The sequence below is a fragment of the Microtus oregoni genome, unplaced genomic scaffold, assembly GCF_018167655.1.
Source record: "Microtus oregoni isolate MIOR12 unplaced genomic scaffold, Mior012 000014F_ref0000157, whole genome shotgun sequence".
NCBI classification, from domain to species: domain Eukaryota; kingdom Metazoa; phylum Chordata; class Mammalia; order Rodentia; family Cricetidae; genus Microtus; species Microtus oregoni.
In genome coordinates, this window is record NW_024543073.1 from 24,746,707 (window position 1) to 24,760,613 (window position 13,907).

At 42.8% G+C, this 13,907-nt stretch overlaps 1 protein-coding gene across 1 annotated transcript; it reads right to left on the reverse strand.

Moving 5' to 3' along the window:
- Positions 1-6,392: 6,392 nt before the first annotated feature.
- On the reverse strand, positions 6,393-8,442 carry Rps23 (ribosomal protein S23). The gene is made up of 4 exons (XM_041663559.1): positions 8,344-8,442; positions 7,785-7,944; positions 6,714-6,834; positions 6,393-6,584 (listed from the first exon to the last, which is right to left on the reverse strand). The coding sequence occupies exons 1-4, from the start codon at positions 8,345-8,347 to the stop codon at positions 6,438-6,440; spliced, it is 432 nt and encodes a 143-aa protein (XP_041519493.1). The 5' UTR covers positions 8,348-8,442; the 3' UTR covers positions 6,393-6,437.
- Between the last annotated feature and the right edge of the window lie 5,465 nt (positions 8,443-13,907).

Genomic DNA, 13,907 nt, shown 5'->3' on the forward strand with positions numbered 1-13,907 from the left:
GACGTGCGAACAGGGAACCGTAGCCCAGCAAATCTGCGCATCTAGTAACTACCATTTGCCCGGCTTTGCATCATAAGTACCTCAGCACTCAGTAAGTAGCCGTTGGATATTTGAATTGCATAGGTAATCACCAAGCCAGGGGATGTAGGTTTAAAAGACAGAAATTTGATCAGTGACAGAAACGCCAAGAACATTTAAAACGTAGTGATGAATAGAATCCAATTGGGTATACTCAATAGGTTTTCACCTACACCTACGGTGAGGCTATCAATACCTATAATCCCAGCATCTAAGAAACTGAGGCAGTAGTGTCATGGGCCACTGTTATTTACAATACTACAATCAAGCCAATAAGTGCAACCAAACCAAACCAGAATGGGCAGGTGCACTTTATAGGTTCCATGGGATGGATCAGTAATACTGTTTATTCACATAGACTCATTTATGGGCTGGAAAGTTGGCAGTGATGTTGAGGTGGGACCTAATCATAGAATTGCATTGCTGTGAGGAGACACCATGACCATGGCAACTCTTATTTTTAAAAGTATATAATTGGGGCTTGCCTACAGGTTCAGAGGTTTGGTCTGCTTTCATCATGGTAGGGTACACGGCAGCACTCAGGCAGAACATGGTGCTAAGGAATGGAGTGAAGAGTTCTGTGTCCGGATCTGCAGGCAACAGGGAGAGAGCCACTGGACCTGGCTTGGGCCTTTGAATCCTCAGAATCCACTCCCAGTGACACACTTCTTCCAACAAGGCCACACCGCCTGCCTAATCTTTCCCAAGTAGTGCCGCTCCCCACTAAGCATTCAAACATCTGAGCCTATGGAGGTCGTTCTTAGCCCAATCACCACAGACCTAGTGGGAAGTAATAATGTCAGGCTCCACCCCCATGAATGGATTAACGCTGTCCCACAGGATTGGGTCAGGCAGAACTTTAGGGACTACATTAGTTCTCTTGAAAATGTATTGTTCTCTGGACCCTATACTCCCCTGAGTGGAGTGGGATCTCTCACTTGTACATACTCCCTCTGGTGAGATGCATTCCACTGTGATCTTCTCACCAAGGTTAACCAAGTGCCAGTGTCCTGCTCTTCAATCTCTAGAGCTGTGAGCTGAATAAACCACTCTTGTGTGTAAGGTACCAGTGTCTGGTGTATGGGTAGCAGTGCAGATGAGACTAAGTCATCACCCACAGACCCTCACCGTTGTGGGAACATTTTATAAGTGATATGAAACTACATTCAACTAGACGCTGTTTGCAACTGTGATTAAAATGAAATTTTGGGGAGCAGGAAGGATGGCTCAGTTGTTAAAAGCACTTGCTGCCGTGGCAGAGGACCCAGGTTTGGTTACCATCAACCATGTAGAGGTCTACAACCAGCTTTATCGCCATGTCCTGGCTGGTCTTTGGGTTTTTTGTTTTGTTTTTTGTTGACACAAGCTAGAATTATCTGAGAAGGGGAACACAATTGAGAAAATGTCTCCATATTGGGCCTTAGGTAAGCATGTGGAACATTTTCTTGATTAATGACTGATGTGGGAAAGCCCAGCCCATTGGCACTAGACTGGGCAGGTGGTCTTGGGTTGCATAAAAAAGCAGGATGATTGAGGTGAGAAATAGTACCCTTTGTGTGAGTTACAACTTCAGTTCCTGCCATCAAGTTCCTGCATGAGTGTCTGCCTCAACCCTCAGGGATGGGCGCCACTTGAAGTGCAAGATGAAGTAAACCCTTTCCTCCCCATGTGACTCTTCATTGGGAATTTGACCTAACCATAGAAAAGTAACCAACACACTCTAGCTCTAGGGAATCCAGCATATTCTTCTGCTTTCCATGGGCACTGCACACATATGATATACATACACACATTAAGGCAAAATACTCATACACGTTAAAAATCTCTTAGAAAATAAAATGAAAATTTACTATTGTAAGTCTTGCTCACAGTTGAACAGAATTACATAGTAGTTAGTTTCTAAATGACTTTTAAAAATCTAAAGATGAATTAAGAACATATTTCCAGAAAATATGTGCACTTACACACCTGTACATGCACACATAACCAGAAAATTCATGTCTCAGGATGGTCCTACACCTCTTATATGTGCACACTATGGCCAAGAGGCAAAGGAGTACAGTAATGGGAAAATACATATGCAATGTGCAAAATACAGAATGAACAGAATCATCTAGTAAGACTTAAGAGTCTAGAGTGGGGCTGAGGGAAAGACCGGGACATAAAATGTCCACTGTGCAAGCATGAGGACCTCAGTCCAAGTCCCCAGAAGCAGGTTCAGTGAACTGCTGAAGGATGGAGAAAGATTGTAAGAGCCAGAGGGGATGGAGGACACCAGGCAAACAGTGTTCTTCAACACAGAACAAGACTGACACACACAGGAACTTAGAGACTATGGCAGTATGCACTGGTGCAGTCAGATGGGATGCCCAGAGGGTAAGCAGACATGAGCCCTCTCCCTAAGAATACTTGCAAAGGAAAATTAGTTTTCCCCAATGGAGTCTCACAGGTATACAAACCACACTTACTGAAGGCCCTGTGTCCAGCAGTAGATGGCCAACACAAAATGAACTCAATGGTAAGTTTGGAGATGTATTTGGTTTCATAATGTCCTAATGCTTTTTCTGGGCATGTTCTATCTTGTCTGTTGATTATGATTTCTGAGTTTGTGTTTCTACACGTTTTGTGGAATTGTGTATCTGTCTCTGCATTGTGTATCTGTTTCTAGAGCTTTTTTAAAAAAAAATTCTTTTTGTCTCTTTCTTTGGTTTGCTATATTCTGATTTCCAGTGATTTTTTTAAATTGGCCTGTTTCCTAAAGAGAGAAAGAAAGCAAGCATGGAATTGGGTGGGTGAGGTAGGTGGGAGGATACGGGAAAATATAATGGAGGGAAAAATGTAATCAGAATATGCTGTATAAAAAATTATTTTCACCGGGTGGTAGTGGTACACGCCTTTAATCCCAGCACTTGGGAGACAAAGGCAGGAGGATCTCAGTGAGTTCAAGGACAGCCTGGTCTACAAAGCAAGTTCCAGGACAGCCAGGACTGTTACACCGAGAAACCCTGTATGGAAAAACAAAAACAAATTTTCAACAACAAAAAACAAACAGAAGAGAGTTTGTGAAATTAGAACCATGCAATTCTATTAAAAATGAAAAAGCAACATCTAAAATGCTATGTTAACAGAAATTTTCTGAAGATGTTTCAGTATTTTCATATAAACACAAACTTTTTATTGATATGTGTATACCTTAATTTCCCTCAGACACCAAACAGAAACTCTTAATACCCAGCATGAAGCTAGGCCTGCGGTGGCTAAGTGGCTATTCTACTTGTAAGGCAGTGCCCACTGCTTAGCAATGGTTTGACTTTTCCTCAGCAACAAAGTCATTAGAGGACCAACAACTGTTCTGAGCTCAGCAGTGTAATTCCTTGAGTAAATTCCTTTTTTTAAGTGATAGGATGTACCTATGTTTCATGTATTTCCAGTTTGAGATGAGGTGGCCAGATATGAGCAATGGTTCCTGAGTACAAAGTGACCAGTTTTTTTACGGTGTGGTTGCAAGCCTGTAACCCCAGTATTTAGGAAGGAAAAAAAGAAAAAAAAGGGGGGGGGCGGGACTATCTTTCAGACAGATACAACACACTACAAAAAAGACCAATGGTTACAAGTGGAGAAAGTCAGGAGATGATTACCTTGGAGCGACTGGAGCATCTATTAATAAAATCTCCTAGACACCTTAGAAACTGTTTCTCAGAAGACTAATAAGTATCAAATGGATTTTGACATCCCTTTGCAGCAGGAACTTGCAGAGTGGGGGTTCTTTGTGCTCTGAACACTTGACAAAAAGACCTAACACAGATTAATAATGGGCTAGATTAACTACTCATTCACAACTGTTTTTTCCTTCCCCGCCCCCACAAGACAGTCTTTTTCTGTAACCCTGGCTGACCCTCTGTAGACCAGGCTGACCTTGAAATTAGAAACCCACCTGCCTTGGCCTCCTGAGTTGGGATTAATGTTGCGCAGCACATTCCCGTGACTGGATATGACACTGGATCTTATTCAGTTGTTAACCTCTGCATAATCAAGACATGAAACTACAAAGGAACCTCTGTCCAGCCACAGAAAGGCACATCTACTTCCAGCACACTCAGGGGCAGAGGCAAACACAACAGCCAGAGGGCTTCTGTGGGGCTCTGCTCCTTCTCATCCCTGTTGACAGCCAGTCTCCATAGTGTAAGCTTCCAGTTAAATGACAACATATAGGATATAACCTTTTGAAATTGCCTTTTTATACTCTCGAGATTCATGAAAGTTGCTGCATGTAACACCAATTTGTCTTAAAAGTCACATGTTCGTGTATGTGTGAATTTGTGCACATTGAGTGTGATGCCTTTAGAGGCCAGAAGAGTCCCAGATTATCCTTGAGCTGGAGTTATGTTCTGTGGGAGATGGGTGTGAACTCTGGTACAAAAGGTACATTATCTTAAACTGACCCATTTCTCCAGTCCCAATAGTTTTTATGGTTAGGTAGTATGCCATTTTTGGATATATTACAATCTAGCTGTCTCTTCTGTAGACTTATTTCCAGTTCTCAGCTGTCATAAAAATATGCACAGGCTTTGTAACTACTTAAGAGTTGAATGGCTAAGATACATTTGTAATGTTTAACTTCAGACAAAACTGCCAGTCTCCCCCAGCTGACAGATGAAGGCAGTTTCACACTTTTCAAGTAACGTGTATAGCTACTACTCTGTTTAGTTTAATAGGACTGTCTGAGCTCTAGGAGTGGATACAAGTCCTTTGTTGATCATGCGTTTTGAAAATACTCCATGTTACCTTTTAAGGATTTTCAAAATAACAAACTGGATGACCAACATTATAAAACATGTTTTGGGAGTAAGCTCTAAGAATCCTAACTCAGGTTAATGATGCTTTGGTTTGTTTAGTCTCACCTTGTGCCTATTTAGAAACTCATTGTTTCACTCCTCTTCAGTCCTGATTAACCAAATTTTGTTACCTTTCAACCTTTGCTAACCCCAATTAAGGTATTCTCATTCTACCATACATTTTAGAATGTTTTCTAACATTCCTTTAAAAAACAAAAATAGACCAGCTGAACTGTGTCTCAGATTTTTTGAGGGGGGAGGTGACAGGATTTTATTTCCTGATCCACACTGGCCTCAAACTCCAACTGGCCTCCCAGATGGGATCAGAGGTGTGAGCCACCATGCCCAGCCTTCTTGCTCATTGAGAAAAAGCATGGCAAGAGACACAAGCTTCATGCTGAGTGGGAAGGATAGAGCTTTGGCCACCAATATGAATAAGTATGCAAAAAAGGGACCAAAATCAGTTCCACACACTGAATCTGAGAGACCCTTGTAAGTTTGGCACCCAGTGTACTGTGGGGCCATGCAGCTGTTTACAAGATACTGTTGAGTGTGTCTGGATCTCAAGACAAAAAGGAACCAAGTTTTCTTTGGCTCCAGTTTTTTGGCCATACTTTACCTCAGTGCTGTACTCCACACCTGCAGGCCCAGACTCCCTGGCAGAGTTGATCATGACATCTCTGCTGCTAATGGACACCCCCGCCTGCTAGGAAGCATTGTAAGAAACCACCGCCTGGTCTACTCTAGTGCAGACACACACCACTGGAGTTTTAATCTCTAACCAGACAATGGAACATTCTGTGATCAAGGTTTAAAATGCAAGGTACTCAACAGTGAGGAATGGTTTGAGCCAATAAAGTACAGAAAAATGTAGCCAAGTGTAAAAACCAAAGCTGTCTCGGGGTAGCCCCCTTCACCCCTCCAGGCCCATGATCTGAATTCTAGACCTGCAGCTTCTAAGTGCTGAACCTTCAGCAGTCACTTTCACCGACTGCTTGAGGTTAAAGAGACATTCGATGCCATCTCCTTCTCAAAACTTCCCCTCTGCATCCCAGTTCACCTTGGTCTAAACTGCTGGGGCTGGAACCCCCACCATACACTCTCAAAGCACTCTTCCTACCTCAGCCAAGTGTGGAGATTACAGCCCTACACAACAGGCAGTTTTATCCATTGCTGACCGACCCTCAGGGAGTTTGTGCCTGTTAAGCAAATTCTCCACAATCTAAGCCACACCCTTAGTAAACACAGAAAATTAGGATCTTATAAATACTCATGCTATTAAACTTGACAACTGCCAAGTAGCAACAGAAATTCAATGCATGTTAAGAATATGCAAACTATTTTTATACTTGGCTGTAGATGCTAAGCTGTCTTGTTTCAAGACACACTTATACCACAAAATATTTTAGCAACTGTTTCATACAAGAGGTAAAGGCAATTATTTTTGGAGGTTCAGGAAAAGAACTAAGACACAAACTATTCTCAGAATAGGGAAATTTATTACTGTGCTTCCACTGTCAAAATTTAGGATCTTGGTCTTTCCTTCTTGCCTTTGTACAGGGCCAAAAGGGACACGTTGGCTACTTTAACAACCTTAAAGCGGACTCCAGGAATATCACCTACAGCATGACCCTTTCGACCAAATCCAGCAACCAGAACTTCATCGTTTTCCTAAAGTAAAAAATAAAGTCCATTTAGATTTCACTAGTAATTAAAAGCATACTAATTAAAGTAAATGCCCAACGCAGAATTAAAAAAAGCCATCCCCCAAGCAGGAAGTACAGACTATAAGGCACCTACCTCAATGAAGTTCAAGCAACCATCGTTGGGGACGAAAGCTGTGATCTTCTTGCCGTTCTTGATGAGCTGCACCCTGACACACTTCCTGATAGCAGAATTTGGCTGCTTGGCTTCAACTCCTCTGCAACACAATGGCATATTGATATTCACATTCGTGAACAAGATTTCTAAAAAATGACAAGTACCCACCATCTCACTTCAGGCTCAAATCCCTCAGATTCTGTGATTTCAACTAAGTTTTTCTTTTGCCTGAGATTTTCCCAGAACTGTAGAGAGAACATTTAGCTCCTCTGGAGCTGCAAAAATGAGGTAACAAGAGATTCCAATTTGTCAAAATCACACACACAAAAATCGCTTTTGAAGTTGATGCTCCCAGGCCAGGCGTGGTGGCTCCCACCTTTAATCCCAGCAGGGAGAGGCAGGCAGATTCTCTGGCGTTCTAAAAAGCATTAAGTTCTAAGCCAGCCAGGGCTCATAAAACAAAACAAATAGTTCAAGACCAACCATCATGGTCTACAAATGTTGAGTTCCAGGACAGGCTCTAAAGCTACAGGGAAACCCCGTCTCAAAACCCCCCACCCCAAAATAAAGGCAAATTTTTGAGGCTGGAGAGATGGCTCAGTGGTTAAGAGCATTGACTGCTCTTCCAAGGTTCAATTCCCATCACCCACATGGCAGCTGTCTCTAACCCTAAGATCTGACATCCTCACACAGGCATACAGTCAAAATCAATGCAAATGAAGTAAGAATAAACTAAAAGAAAAAAAAAGGCAATTTCTCAACCCCCAAGAGATTAAGAAAGTACCAGCTGGTTCAGTCACTCTGAACAGTTCTCACACTGTTCGATACAGTCTTCTCTCAGTCCACCCACAACAATGCTGAAATTAAGAAAACCCTTTTCATTCTATCTAGTTCTGAACACTAATCCTGACATAAACAAGGGTACCTTCCATTCTTTCTCCTTAAAAACCCAAACCAACGTGCCTCAGTCAGGATCTTTTGTAGCTTCGAAAAATTACTCGTTCTCAATTACGATAAAGCAAAGCTTTTAGGAAGCAGACTTTCACTTACACTTTTTCCAGCACAATTCCCTTGGCATGAGAGGCACCTCCAAAAGGATTGGCCTTCAGGGCTGTGCCCAAGTGAGCTTTCTTGTATTGTTTGTCATGCCACTTCTGGTCCCGTCGGTGGCTGCGGAGCTTCCTGGCAGTACGGAGACCACGACACTTGCCTGAAATTAAAAACACCAGAGTTCTTTGCAAACCCGCCTAAGTCGCTTTAGTACACGAGCCCTGGCCATACGAGCCTTCAACCCGAGTCTGTAGCTTACGTTGGTCCGTGGGCCAGTTGCCCTCACAATTCCCTAGCTAACTCGGAGATGTAAAAACGCACCCCGATGCGGCCTTTCGGCTTACACAGGTTTCCAGAGCAAGGCTCTGGAGCAGCTGCGCCTGCCCGGCATGGCGGCCCGTAGACCGCATGAACCCTCCGGCCACGTGTCCGCGGGAGCCTCTTCCTCCGGCCTCCACCCCAGTGCAGCCATGCTCCCCGCTTTATCGCCCCACAACCGACTGTACCCCGAGCCCCAGGTCCCGCCCGCAGGCGCTCAGCCCGACCACCGACGGCTCACCCATCTTGCCGACGCCAAGGGCCCGAAAGAAAGAGAGAGCCGGAGCAGGAAGGACCCACAAGGCACTGCGTGAAGCCCCGCCCTGCCGAGGACCCCGTGAGGCCGTCCGAGAGGCGCCTGTGCCGATGTTGGAGCCTCCTATGGAAATCGCTCAGTGCTTCCACTTTACCGAGACACAATCTGAGTTTTATTCAATTTTTATCAAATTCAAAGCGATCAAGTTCACGTTGTTATTTCTTTTCAGGCAAATAACAAAGATAGAGGAATATGGACTACGAATCCCAGAAACCTTTGCGGTAAATGCTTACTGCGCATGCGTCCCCGGCAACCTCCTGCGTGTTAGGGCTGGACGGTGCTAATTCGGAGAGGGCGGAGCGGGGCGTCTCTGACGTCACTGGTTGGCGGTGACCTGAATTGTAGTCAGGAAAAGAGGCTTCTGAGGGTCAAAGTCAACGTGCTGTACAGTAAATTATAAATTTTACTGAGGCAGTGCCGCAGTGATAAAAAAAATCCAGCCAGATTTTAGCTTTAAAGAGTGAGCTGCATTTGCTAGTCATGCGTCTTCTATTATACTTTTAATTATAGTACCTTTACAACTTGAGTTTCTCCTGGAAAGTGAAGTAAACATTGGTTTTTCTAGGATGTTGAGTCACTTAACAATAAAAAATTTAATATCCTTGCCTGAGTATTTGGCAGTTAAGAGAATGAAGATTTCTGCTCATGTAAAGTTCAATATCTAGGTGTGAAGGGGCAGACCAAAAGTAAAAAAAAAAAAAAAAAACCTGACATGTTCTAGAAAAGTTTTATTTAGTAGCACAGAAGGTGGATTTATCGGGTACTTTAAGAACACTTCACTGAGCCGGTCGGTGGTAGCGCACTCCTTTAATCCCAGCACTCGGGAGGCAGAAACAGGTGGATCTCTGAGTTCGAGGCCAGCCTGGTCTACAAGAGCTAGGCTCCAAAGCTATCAAAGAAACCCTGCCTTTTTTTTTTTTTTTTTTTTCTCGAGACGACGAGACAAGGTTTCTCAGTAGCTTTGGTACCTGTCCTGGAACTAGTTCTTGTAGACTAGGCTGGCCTTGAACTCAGAGAAATCTGCCTGCCTCTGCCTTTCAAATGCTGGGATTAAAGGCATGAGCCACCACTGCCCTGCTCAAGAGAAACCCTGTCTTTAGAGCACTGACTGCTCTTCCAGAGGTCCTGAGTTCAATTCCCAGCAACCACATGGTGGCTCACAGCCATCTATAATGAGATCTGGTGCTCTCTTCTGGCATGCAAGCATACATAGAAGGAATGTTGTATACATAATAAATAAATAAATCTTTAAAAAAAAAGAGAGAGAAACCCTGTCTTTAAAACAAACAAACAAACAAACAAAAAACCGCATCGCTGTAGGTGACATTGGAGCTAGGAGCCTATATTTATCATAGGATACAGCCTTCCAGAAAACATTTTCTGTCCATGAACTGAGAGATAAGTGAATACGGAGCCAAGATGTCTCTGCTTGCTACACTGAGACAGGGAACTCTACCACAGTATAATAAAGCGTTTTAAAAACTCCTGCAGTGGCCAAGCACCACTTTTAAGCTTTAAGCTGGGGGAGTCTTTTTTTTTTTAATTGATTTTTATTGAGCCTTACATTTTTCTCTGCTCCCCTCCCTTCCTCTCCCCTCCGCCATTTAACCCTCTCCCAAAATTCCCATGTAGATTAGATCTACGTAAGGCTCTCTTAGGGTCCACATTGTTGTCTAAATTCTCTGGGATTGTGGTTTGTAGGCTGGCTTTCTTTGCTTTACGTCTTAAAACCACCTATGACTGAGTACATGTGATAACTGTCTTTCTGTGTCTGGGTTACCTCACTCAAAATAATGTTTTCTAGCTCCATCCATTTTCCTGCAAAATTCAAGCTGTGGTTTTTTTTTTCTGCTGTGTAGTACTCCATAAGCTGGGGGATTCTTAAATAAGCTTTGTGGTTTTTCTCGGAGAGACAAAAGCAGTTCTAGATGGTTCTGAAACCATTTAGTAAAGTGTAACTGTAAAAGGAGGTGATAGCGACTTGGATACTCAGTGGAGGGGCTGAAGTCGCTGGATTGGTTTGACTGGTTTGGGGTAAAGTCGAGGATGGTTTTCTGAGGACTGGGTTTTGAGTGAGAAGAAGAACTGAAAAGAGTGTGTGATTGACGATTAGGACCTCAGTGCTGTAGGGAGTTTGGAATGCTGCAGTCCTTATCTTGAGCCAAGCCCTCCGAACAACCTCTCCTTGCCCATCGCTGTGTTGGAACTAACGTCTTGTGACTGATACTTAAAAACCTGATTCCACCAGTCAATCCAAAAGCTAAGAATCTCATCAGATAGCACCTTGGGCCCACAGAAAAACTTTCCCCGCCTTGATGCTTCTACATCTCTGGTGCACTCACCGATCTTTTTTAGATTTGCCTTGACTTATGACGTTTTTGTTCTGTGAAACGGTACAAACTTCATGAAACTGCTTCTGAACTGAATCATGGAATCGGGGGTAAGTTAAATCTGTGTTCCCAGAACACGGTAACTCAAAATGTCTCCAGCATAAACCGTCCTTGTTCTTTTAAGACGAGAGCTGTGACGTCATTGATTTTTCACTTGAGCAACCGTATTATTACATGGGAAAACCTGCAAAGGTTTTTTTGAGACATGGTGTCATTGGGCATAGGCTGGTCTTGTGGCCCGATTACAGACTTGAACAGCCACACCTGGTCTGGAAGAACGTATTTGTAAAGGGAATTTAAATGCTCTGTTTTGTGTGTTCAGTTTCACATCCAGGGAAGTGATTTGGGTCTGTAGACTTAAGTTCAGCAAAATCCTGAACAGATATTGTTCCTGGCAGAGTGACACAACAGGAAGATAAACAGTACCTGAGCTTGAGGGATGCTCAGCAGCAGAGGGAAAGAAAACAAAAGAAACAATTTCTACCTTCTTCCTCAGCACCACTGGGGACACATACACCTACATCAGCTTCCTCAGTCAAATGACATGGTGATGCAGACAACAGGTACCTTCTATTCTGGAGATCTCTCAGAGACGTATGAAGACCACCACGATGATATTCTCTCAGACAAATATATGGTTGGAAGTCAGTAACCGTTTCTATGTGAACAAGCACTTCACTTCCTTAGCCTAGACAAGGCCAGAGCCTCCTGTCATAAGAAAAACCTGTTTTACAGCTTAAAGAAGTGAACCAGAAGCTGCAGACAAGAAAACAGCTCTCTTTAAATAGAGATATCCTGAAATAAACCAAGTCCCTTATTCCAACAGTTGATCACAGAGTCTCAAGTAAGCCTGTCCACTTTCTGAGTTAGTCTAACCCAACAGCATAACTTCTTTTGTTTTCTCTTTCTCTTTCTCTTCTCTCTTTTCTAGACCCAGGCCAAATTGTAATCTTGACTATCCTGACAGTATAAGCACCCATTTCCCCTCAGCCACCCACAGAATTCCACCACTGGACGGTCCTTCTTCTGCCTCTGGAGAGCTGCTAAGGTCTCCAGCCTGCCTGACCTCTTATTTTTTTTTCTCTCAAATGCCAATAAAATTGTCCCGGAGTCTCCCTCTGAGACTGCTTGATAATTATTTTTATTAACAAGACAATTAACTTGAAAAGGATGTCCCCAGGGAGAACTATTTTTGTCTAAAAGGGTTAACACAGGCAAGAAATGGAATGGGAATTTCCAGGTGCTAAGCACCTAGAGATTGAGGAGATGTTAGTCCCAAGATAAGAAGATGCAATGATAAGAAGTTCCAGAACTGTATAACATGGAGAGTGTACTTGGTAATACCATGTACTTAAAAGTCGTACCTTGGTGGGTTTTTATTTGGGGGTGGGGGAGAAATGAAAAAAAAAAAAGGTGCTAAGAGATTTTAAGGTAGTTAACACACACAATAGGCATTTGAGGTAATGCATATGTTAAACAGATTAATTTAGCCACTGATACCTGCTCATACACCTCCACTTTCTCTGGTCAAATGGCATGATGATGTAGACAAGAGTGTTTCCTTTGGTGGAGATTCTCTGAGACATATGAAGACCAACATCATGATATCTTCCCACACAAATGCATGGTTGATTTTATAATCATACATGCAGACATATATATCATGTTGCATACCTTATGTGTGTATAATTACTTGATTTTTTTTTTTTTTTTTTTTTTTTGGTTTTCGTGACAGGGTTTCTCTGTGTAGCTTTGGTAGCTGTCTTGGAACCAGCTCTTATAGACCAGGTTGGCCACCCACTCACAGAGATCCACCTGCCTCTGCCTCCCGAGTGTTGCGACTTTAAAAATAATTTAAAAAAATGATTTCTCTGGTTAAATTGTATCACCACCTTACACTAAAAGTAAACCCCCAAATATTTTAAAGGTTTAAATATCTGCAATGAAACTCACAAGAAAACAAAATTTGATGTGTATCTGTTTGAACTTGGGGGAAGAAAACATTTTGTAAAGAAAGAGAAGTTAATCATATTAAAATTAAGAGCCTCCATCAAAAACATCTGAAAGAGCTGGGGATGTAGCTCAGTGGCAGAGCACTTTCATAGCAAGGTCCTGGGTTCGGGGCCCAGCACTGGAAAAGAATTCCAAACAATAAAAAGACCCAGTTATAAACTGGGGCTTGGTGTTCAGTTGCACAACTGATGATAGGCTGATACTTTAAAATGTTTGTGCATAATAAGAAAATAAATTCTTCAAAGGGAACCAGTGGAAGAAATAAACAGCATATTCCAGAAACAGAATATCCATAACTTCTTGAAAAGCCATGCATCCTTTCTGACTGTGGCTTAAAGCACAAAGCTAGCCTTGACCTTTACTGGGAGGGCATTCTCTTATTTCATCTTCAAGGGTCCAGGGAAAATCTGGATGATTTGTTTATATTTTAAGATCTACTTTATCAGCATTTATGTGTATGTGTGCTTTTCTCTGTGTATGTGTATTATGAAGGCAGGTTTCTGTAGACACCAGGCAAGGGTACCAGAGTCCCTGGAGCTGGACTTAGGTGGTCCTGTGTTCCCCAACACCACTGTGTGCGGTACTGGCAACTAAACTCTGGTCCTCTGAAAAAAAAAAAACAGTGAGTATTTTTAACCATGGAGCCATCTCTGTAGCCCTGATTTGTTTGTTTCTTTCTTTTTTGATTTTTTGTTTTCAAGACAGGGTTTTTCTGTGTAACAGCCCTGGCTGTCCTGGAACTTGCTCCCTCAACCAATCTGGCCTTGAGCTCAGAGATCCACCTGCCCCTTGCCTCCTAAGTCCTGGAATTAAAGGTGTGTGCCACCATGTCTGGCCTAATTTGTTTTGTTTCTTAAAAGCTTAGTAAATTGGCTGGAGAGATGACTCAGAGGTTAAAGAGAATTGGCTGTTCTTCCAGAGGTCCTGAGTTCAATTCCCAGCAACCACATGGTGGCTCATAACCATCTGTAATGAGATCTGGTGTGTGCCCTCTTCTGGCCTGCAGGCATGCATGTGGGCACTGTATATATAATAAATAAATAAATCCTTAAAAAAAGTTTAGTAAATAATCTGTAATGTCATCTT